The sequence below is a fragment of the Coturnix japonica genome, chromosome 24 (assembly GCF_054131305.1).
Source record: "Coturnix japonica strain WE chromosome 24, WE-NBRP24, whole genome shotgun sequence".
Classification (NCBI taxonomy): Eukaryota; Metazoa; Chordata; class Aves; order Galliformes; family Phasianidae; genus Coturnix; species Coturnix japonica.
In genome coordinates, this window is record NC_140686.1 from 1585876 (window position 1) to 1594389 (window position 8514).

The following is an 8514-nucleotide window of genomic DNA, read 5'->3' on the forward strand; positions in this document are numbered from 1 at the left end:
ACCCTTGAGGGACACCGCTCGTTACCAGCCTCCACCTGGACATAGAGCCATTGACCACCACCCTCTGTCTGCGGCCTTTCAACCAATTGCTTATCCATCTAGTTGTCCACCCATCAAATCCACCTCCCTCCAGTTTGGAGATGAGGATGTGATGGGGGACCATGTCAAAGGCCTTGCTCAGGTCCAGGTAAATGACATCGGTCACCTTCCCTTCATCCACCAACGCCGTCACTCCATCATAGAAGGCCACAAGATTAGTTAAGCATGACCTTCCCCTGGTGAAGCCATGCTGGCTGTCTCGGATCACATGCTCGTTCTTTATGTGATCAAGCATGTTGTCCAGGAGGATCTGTTCCATAATCTTCCCAGGCACAGAGGTGAGACTCACTGGCCTGTAGTTCCCCGGGTCCTCCCTGCTCCCCTTCTTGTAAATGGGAGTGACGTGACCCTTCCTCCAATCATCCGGGACCTCAACTGACAGCCACGACTTCTCAAATATGATGGAGAGCGGCTCAGCAACCACCTCAGCCAGCTCCTTCAGGACCCTGGGATGCACGCCATCTGGCCCCATAGACTTATACTCATTCAGTCTAAGGAGGCACTCTCGGACTTGCTCTACCCTTACAGTGGGGAGGGATTTACCTCCTTGGTCCCCACATAGAGGTATGGGGGTGCAAGACTTAGGGACGTGAAAAAGACTAGAATCCTGGCCACCAGTGAAGACCGAGGTGAAGTACTCATTCAGCACCTCAGCTTTCTCTTCATCTGTTGAAGCCATTTCTCCTTTTAAATTTACCAGAGTAGGTACGCCCATTTTGGCCTGTCTCTTCTGGCCAATGTACCTGTAGAAGGTTTTCTTATTGTTTTTCACGTCCCTCGCCAAGTTCAGTTCTGCCTGTGCCTTGGCTTTCCTGATCCCACGTCTGCAAGTTCGGACGGCATCCCTGTATTCTTCCCGGGTGACGCAGCCTTGTTTCCAGAGCTTGTACACCCCTTTCTTCACCCTCAGTTCTCTTAGCAGGTCCTTGCTGAGCCATGCCGGTTTTCTACCTCTCCTGCCCACTTTCTTAATCAGGGGAATGGAGACCTCTTGTGCTGCCAGGAGGGCATCCTTGAACAGTAGCCAACTCTCCTCAACGTCCTTATCTTTGAGGGCAGCGCGCCAGGGGATCTTGGCCAGCGTTCCATTGAGAAGCTTGAAGTCTGCTCTTCTAAAGTTCAGCATCCTGGTCCTGCTCTTTGCCAGGCCCACATCGCTTGAGATCACAAACTCAACCAGGGCATGATCGCTGGAGCCCAGGCAGCCTCCAACCTTGACGCCTTTGATGATCTCCTCAGCGTTGGTGAGCAGCAGGTCCAGCAACGCTTGACCTCTGGTCGGTCTGTCCAATACCTGAACCAGAAAGCTATCATCAATGGATTCCAAGAGCCTTCTGGAGCTCTTGCAGCTCGCCGTGTGGTTTTCCCAACAGATGTCCGGATGGTTGAAGTCCCCCACCAGGACAAGAGCCTGTGAGCTAGATGCCTCACGCATCTGGAGCAAGAAAGCCTCATCAGCAGCCACCCCTTGATCAGGTGGCCTGTAGTATATCCCTAATACCAGCTGTCCTTTATTAGTCCCATCTCTAATCCTAACCCACAGGCTCTCAACCTGTTCTTGACTGTTTCTCATGGGGAGCTCCTCACAGTTTATCCAATCTCTGACATAAAGAGCAACTCCCCCACCCTTCCTACCTCGCCTATCTCTCCTAAAGAGCCTATAGCCATCGATGGTAGTATCCCAATTGTGGGAGTCATCCCACCATGTTTCTGTGATAGCAACAATGTCATAATTTTCAGAGTGCATCACAGTTTCCAGTTCTTCCTGCTTGTTACTCAGGCTCCGTGCATTAGTATAAAGGCACTTCAGCCAGGCTGTCCGTCTCACCACCTTCATAAGTGATCTAGGATCCGCTAGAACAGCGGCATCCCCAGCATCCCCCTGCCCTACTCCCTCCTTTTGCACTCTGCAATCATTGCCCACAGAGTTTGGTACAATCCCTTGAATGCACCAACAACAATGTTTAACAAGACCAGACCCAGTACAGACCCCAGGGGGACACTGCTAGTTACACGCCTCCATCCAGACACCACACCGGCAATGACAACCCTCTGCACTCTGCCAGTCAGCCAATTCTCAACCCACTTCACTGTCCACTCATCTATCCCATACTTCCTCAGCTTTATAAGGATGTCATGGGGGACAGTATCAAAAGCCTTACTGAAATCAAGGTAGACTACATCTACCGCCCTCCCCCTGTCCACCCAGCTAGTGACATCTTCATAAAAGGCGACCAGGTTGGTCGAGCACGACCTCCCCTTGGTGAACCCATGCTGAGTACTCCTGATAGCCTCCATATCACCCAGTTGTCTGGAGATGGCATCCAGCACAAGCTGTTCCATCACCTTCCCTGGGACAGAGGTGAGGCTGACGTGCCTATAATTACCCGGGTCTTCCTTCTTGCCCTTTTTGAAGACTGGAGTGACATTGGCCATCCTCCAGTCTTCAGGCACCTCCCCAGTTCTCCAAGATCTCTGATAGATTACAGAGAGCAGCTCAGCAAAGACCTCTGCCAGCTCTCTCAGCACCCGCAGATGCACCCCATCAGGTCCCATGGATTTATCGACCTTAATGTTTCCTAGGCACTCATGGACCACCTCCTCCCTGACTAAAGGGAAATCTCCCATTCCCCGGACTCTCTCATCAACCTCCAGGGTCTGGGATTCCTGAGGGAGAGCCCTTTCACTAAAGACAGAAGCAAATGATCCTGTGGGGTTAGGAAAGGGCACAGCAGAGCAGTCAGTGAGGAGCACAAGGCAGTGAAGCGCAGCACGAGCCATTGATTGCCTGCACTGATGATGTTCTGCAGCCACCTCCATTGAGATCTGCGTCCTGAGTGCGGATGGAAAGTGAAGGGAAAGGAGGAGCGGGGGATGGAGGGGCAGGAAGCACTTGGTGCCGGCGGGAGCAGTTCCGGGCCATGGCAGCATGGTGGCGCCGGGAAGGTGATCGGAGCTGAAGGAAGGTGTGTAACATGTCCTTGCTCTGGCTGTCAGTGAGCGGGACGAGTCGGGGCTGCAGTTCTGTGCTGGTTTTTGTTGCTGGGACTGGCTGCCTGAGCAGAATGGGGGCAGCGAGAGGGAGGTTGGACAAGTGGCAGCATCAGGAGCACGGCCCGGTTCTGCTGTACTGATGGTGCTGTACGGCTGTGGGTCCCCACTGAGGGTTGGTGAGGCAGCGTGGCCCAGTGTGTGGACGTGGGATGTAATCAGAGTGAGTGGATGCAAATGGAGTCAGAGGTGTTACAAGGAGAGGCTCTGGATTGGAACATGGAGAGCAGAGCTGGTGTGTCCCAGCAGGCAGGTGTAGTCAGGTGCCCTTTGGAGCCTGCTGTTGTTGGCGCTGAGCTCAGGAGCCCCATCAGATCAACGTGGTGCTGCGTGCTGCGTATGGCAGCACCAAGAGATTCCCTTGTGGGAGGAGGGGGAGGATGAAGGAGGCCGAGGGCCCTTTGCTCAGGGCCAGCTCCTCTGTGGCCTCTTGCTGGCCGGAGAGAAGGGCTGCCCGCTGGGCACAGGCAGTGCCTTCTGGCTCCCGTGCCGTGCCCTGTCCTCCAGCCCCCTCCTCATACCATGTGGAACGCCAGTGCCAGCAGTGCCAGCAGTGCCGCCATGTTAGAACCCTGGCCATGTGACCTTGGTCACCTTGGTCACCGTTGCCCCACGCAACGCACTTGCCTCTGAGAGCTCTGGACGTTGACAGCCATGTCGGAAGCCAAGAGAGCAAGGCTGGAGGATTCCCACGATTTAGGTGGGAAGATGGAGCCGGGGACTGCAGGGTCGAAGAGGAGGAGGAGGGGGCCCACCATGACCATCAGGTGGCAGACAGGCAAGCGAGCCCGTTCCCATCGCACCTGGACCAGCTGCATGACCACCTCCGTGGAGCCCATGGAGGTGGATCCACCTCCAGATGAACCCATGGAGGTGGATCCACCTCCAGATGAACCCATGGAGGTGGATCCACCTCCAGATGAGCCCATGGAGGTGGATCCGCCCGTGGCTCAGCAGGCCTGGCACCACACCACCGTGCCAGGCCCCACATCCTTACCATCTCAGCTCCGCCATCACTGGTCCAGGCGCTGGGCTCCTTACCGTCTGCGCGGCCCCCGCCCCCGGCATTAGCCGGGTGGCTTCATTTAACATCAGCTCCTCCTTTGAGACCTCTGCGGGCCCCCGGTTCCATCTTAAACCTATTTCTATTGTGGATTTTAGTGTTAAGTTTAGTTGTAGTTTTAGGAGTAGGTTATTGTTTGCGTTTTTTAGTTAGGAGTAGGTTATTGTTCACGTTTTAGTGTTAGTAGATGTTTGTTCCTGTTTTAGAGCTAGTTGTAGGTTACTGTTCATGTTTTAGTGTTAGGTGTAGGTTTCTGTTCCTGTTTTAGAGTTAGGCATAGGTTACTGTTCGTACTTAGAGTTAGGTGGGGTCCTACCAGCAGATGGCAGCAAACAGCGCTCACTCGGTAAGCACAGGTCTGCTTTCTCACCCAATGACATGAGTGCTGCTTCATGAGTGCAGAGGTCTGTGACATCTCCGATGGATGGGATTTGCATCTTGTGACTTCTCTGTTGCAGATTGTCGAGGAGCAGAGCGTGAGTGGCTGTGAAATGCAATTGGGCTTCATGGAAACAGTCCGGAGCTGTGTCTGGAGCTTCCTGCGTGGCCATTGTAAGGTAGGTGTGCCTTACTGTAAGCGTGTGCTGAAGCAGTGTTGGTTAAGCACAGCTCACTCCTCTGTCTTCAACAGATCAGCTTTCTGCGCACTTTATTTCTGTGTCTGGCGTTGTAGAGCACAGCAGCAGCAAGACAGCAAACACGTCCACAACCAGGTACGTGAACATGGGAAACTTTAATTCTGTGAATAATACTGGTATTAATATTAATAAGGCAGTGGTCACGCATGTGTGATGGAGCTCAGGGATAGGTTTATTCTTGTTTGTTAAGCTCTTCCCTTATTTGACGTCCACCCGTCCTCTCTTGCTTCTCTTCCCCCCACCTGCAAGTGCAGCAGTACTGAAGGCTGAGGGCTCTTTTCCTAGGCAGGCGGGCAAAGGCAACTGAAATGCAAGTTTGCTGTCCCTCTTTGTTCTCGCATCAGTAGGCCCTGGATATCTTCCCAGCACCTCTCTAAGTCAGCCTGGAAGTGTTTGCTTGCAGGAAGTAACCCCATTGCAGTGCCTGAGACTAGTGATGCCTTTTTCCCCCCTTACAGCACGCAGCCTCTGTGAGAGCAGTGGAGCAGCAGCTGTCTGTGCTATGGCTGCTGAACTGCATTTCTCACCACCTGAGATCCCTGAGCCCACGATATTGGAGAACATGCTGCGCTACGGACTCTTGTTTGGAGCCCTTTTCCAGCTCCTGTGTGTGCTGGCCATCATCCTGCCAGCTTTCAAGTCCCCAAAGGCAGTAAGTAGCGCTGTGTGAGACTGATAGGAATGCTCAGGCAGTCGGCTGGGAGGGAACTGTCTGTAGCTGTTGCCTACGGCAGTGTGCCCCGGCACTGCTGAGAGTGCCGCACTTGGTTCTGTCCTTCCTTGCACACGCCAGCAGCCTTGAGCTGCCAGCTCATCCTATCCTGCAGCTGCTGCTGCACCCTATGAGCTGCCAGGCAGAGGGTCCACCCTCCCAGCATGGACCGCCTTGCTAGAGAGGACTTTAGGCTCTGGTTTGCATGGGATTTTTGGGAACTTGACAGATGTGGAGTTTCTAATGTGCCCTGAGGTCAGGAAGGCAATTTCCTGTGCTGGTCTCCCAAAGCTGCTCAGTCAGGTGACTTTTTCTCCCAAAGCAGCTGTCAGCCAGTTGTTAGAAAGTTCCCTGACTGTTTCCCAATTGCTTCTTGCAGGACTCAGAGGGTTTTGAGTCTAAGATGTGGGAGATGGTGAAGAAACCCAAGGCAAGTGCTGCTCAGCTGAGAAGCAAGAAGGAAAGCAAAAAGAAACAATAAGGGCTTGAGCAGGAAGGCACAAAGGACAGCAGAATCACCTGGAATGCTTCCTCAGAGGTGCACCAAAGGACACACACTGCATGGTCTGGTTTTCAGGCCTGGCCGTGCTTTCCCTTTCATGGACTGCGGAGAGGAACTAAGGAAGCTTTGTCTTTAGTCATTATCAGTATCCCGCCTATTTGATTTCATATTGAAATGTATTTTTGATGCATTTTGCATCTCTCTATTGCAAATAAAAGTGAAACAAACATTTGAATGGTGGTGCTGCCTCTTTCATTAGCTGCTCAAAATGTGCCTGGCTCAGGCTGGCAATCGCAGGGTCCTGATGTGGTCGGCTTCACGTCCCTCCTGGAAATGGAGCTGCTTGTCCCACGTTTCCATGTTGGTGTTCCCAACTGGTGGCCTTTCAGCCCATCTGGAACTGCTGGCGATGAACTGTGAGCATCCCTTGTTCTCTGAGGGCTGAGAGAAACAAAAGCAGCGTGGGAGGAAGAAAGGTGTCCCTGCGCCTTGAGCTTGTCTCTATTCTGTACTTCTGTAGATACTGTATATCTAGAGCTTGTTCTTTGAGAATGATGACTGCTTTGTTTGATGTGTAGTTTCTGGCCCTCATTCGTCCTATTAATGCGATAGAACTGACAAACTTGTTTGTGTTTAGGTTGTTTGTATGCTCTATTTCTTATTTTCTCCGTATATGCACTGTCCCCATGATTTCCTGTGCATGTGATTAATTCACATGACAATAAACAAAAGAGACACTCTCCATTTCTTAGGAATGATGCTTAGGTTCACGTACAGATGAGCTTCTTAGTTTTAGAGGCTTCAGGCTTTGGAGACTACCTTGGTTTGAACAGCAGAAGGCATCAGTGTTCACTTCTCAGCAGCACCAATCTACAAACCTGAGTAATAGCTGCTTGTTGCTCTGTTTCTGCAGAGCCTCGCAGCTCCCCATGCACTGATTACAGCCTTTGGAAAGGCAGCCAACTCACTTTCCTTGGGAAGCCACACAGATGTGAACCGTAATAGCCCATTGACTTTAGAGATGATTGAACAGGACTCTTTGATTAAAGGATACTGTCAGATGCGTGTCTGCCCCTCTATCATCTGGTGCTCTGTGTTGGAAGCTTGAAGCCAGCACATCTTGCTCTGCCATTTTCTGTGTGTCCTTTTCCAGTTGGCAAGCTCTGACTGCTAGAACCCAAGATGCTAAAGCAATATTTAGACTCAAATGCATTTAATGAAAGGAGGCAATCTGTGTGTGTGCGCTTTCTCCAATGAGACTGGCACTGTTCCCTCGTGTCTTTACCAGATAACTAGACTTTATTTCCCATGGCTGAAATATGATCTGTCATCTGCCCTGAAGGAAACAAGCTTTATAGCTTAGGATTCCTTGTTAGTCAGGTGAAGAAAGCTTTGCCTTCGGTGCCCTGCCTGGATTTTGGTCTTGGTGTAAAGGCTCTGACTGTGACATTCTGACTGCTGTTTTGAGGCTTACCTTTTGTCTCGCACGTGATAAGGATGAAAATTTAGCAGAAATACCTTTTCAGTGGTTCAATACATGCTGGTGATTCTGTGATATCTTTTTCTGGTGTGAGTAATTGTTGTTTAGTGTTGGTTTTTGTCCTGCTGTTAAAATGGGGGTGTTTTTTCTCTACAAAGCCTGATTTAGGCACTTAAGCTTATAACAACCTCTGTGGTAACAGGCTGTCATGGTTTTGTAATTTTGTAATTTTGCTATCAGTATTCCACATCATAACATCATGTCAAGTATGGATACTTCTGTTGAATGTGCAGTCCACAGAAGAAGACTACATATCCCAGAGAACAACAGGAGCAACAATAAGTCACGGGACCAGGACTCTATATAATCTCATTCCCAGGCTGGAGTGCCCTCCTTCTTCTCTCGAACTTCTCGGAGAGTGGGAAGCGTTCCAGCCGTGTCGCCTAGAGTTCACAGTAGGCCTCTCGGTTTTCGGAGACTCTCTCTCTCTGTTTCGTTCGATTTGTTAGCCTTAATTATATTATATTGTGTTATCTTGTATTTCGATATCATATTTAGTAAAATAAGTTTTTCCTCCTTAGATTGTCGCTGTTTTATCCCACTCCCCTTTTCCCCCTCCTTTCCGGGCCCCGGGGGGGGGGCCCGTGGGGTGGCTTCCCCTGTCACGGGCATAGGTAAATCTAAGTAACCCGTGACAGATTTTTTGGTGGAGAATGCGGGCATAGAGCTTTTTAGCTTTTAGAACGACTCTCTCTTTGCTCTTAAAAAGCTTCGTTACGGGAGTGTTGGGAGTGCTATCTTTCCGTAGCTGCTCACGGAGAATGTGACCTTGAAATACCAGACAAATTGTCAACATTAAGGGCTGCTGCACATTCTCAGCATTGCTATCTAACTTTTGTGTAGAAAACAAAGGGATTTCTTTCTCCCTTAGAGCAAAGCTAGCTAGCTCTGACTTTTACAGAGCCTGCC

General features: G+C 50.9%; 1 protein-coding gene across 5 annotated transcripts; it reads left to right on the plus strand.

Moving 5' to 3' along the window:
• Nucleotides 1–3024: 3024 nt before the first annotated feature.
• LOC146756954 (protein MANBAL-like) lies at nt 3025–6300 on the plus strand. Of its 5 annotated transcripts, none has more exons than XM_085523391.1 (5): nt 3025–3065; nt 4672–4770; nt 4845–4926; nt 5310–5503; nt 5943–6300. In XM_085523391.1, the coding sequence occupies exons 4-5, from the start codon at nt 5354–5356 to the stop codon at nt 6042–6044; spliced, it is 252 nt and encodes an 83-aa protein (XP_085379517.1). In that variant the 5' UTR covers nt 3025–3065; nt 4672–4770; nt 4845–4926; nt 5310–5353; the 3' UTR covers nt 6045–6300. The 5 variants fall into 5 exon arrangements, 4 of the variants coding, with proteins under 4 accessions (XP_085379517.1, XP_085379516.1, XP_085379515.1 ...); XM_085523390.1 differs by having other exon boundaries at nt 4887–4926; XM_085523389.1 differs by lacking the exon at nt 3025–3065 and adding an exon at nt 4044–4559 and having other exon boundaries at nt 4887–4926.
• The last annotated feature ends 2214 nt before the right edge of the window (nt 6301–8514 follow it).

What these genes read in the sequence shown, in the direction of transcription:
- LOC146756954 (XM_085523388.1), top strand. Translation starts at nt 4,606, where the DNA reads ATGAGTGCAGAGGTCTGTGACATCTCCGATGGATGGGATTTGCATCTT. An exon ending in GCAAACACGTCCACAACCAG is followed by an intron (nt 4,927 to 5,309) that starts GTACGTGAACAT and finishes CCCCCCTTACAG; the next exon opens with CACGCAGCCTCTGTGAGAGC. An exon ending in CTTTCAAGTCCCCAAAGGCA is followed by an intron (nt 5,504 to 5,942) that starts GTAAGTAGCGCT and finishes TGCTTCTTGCAG; the next exon opens with GACTCAGAGGGTTTTGAGTC.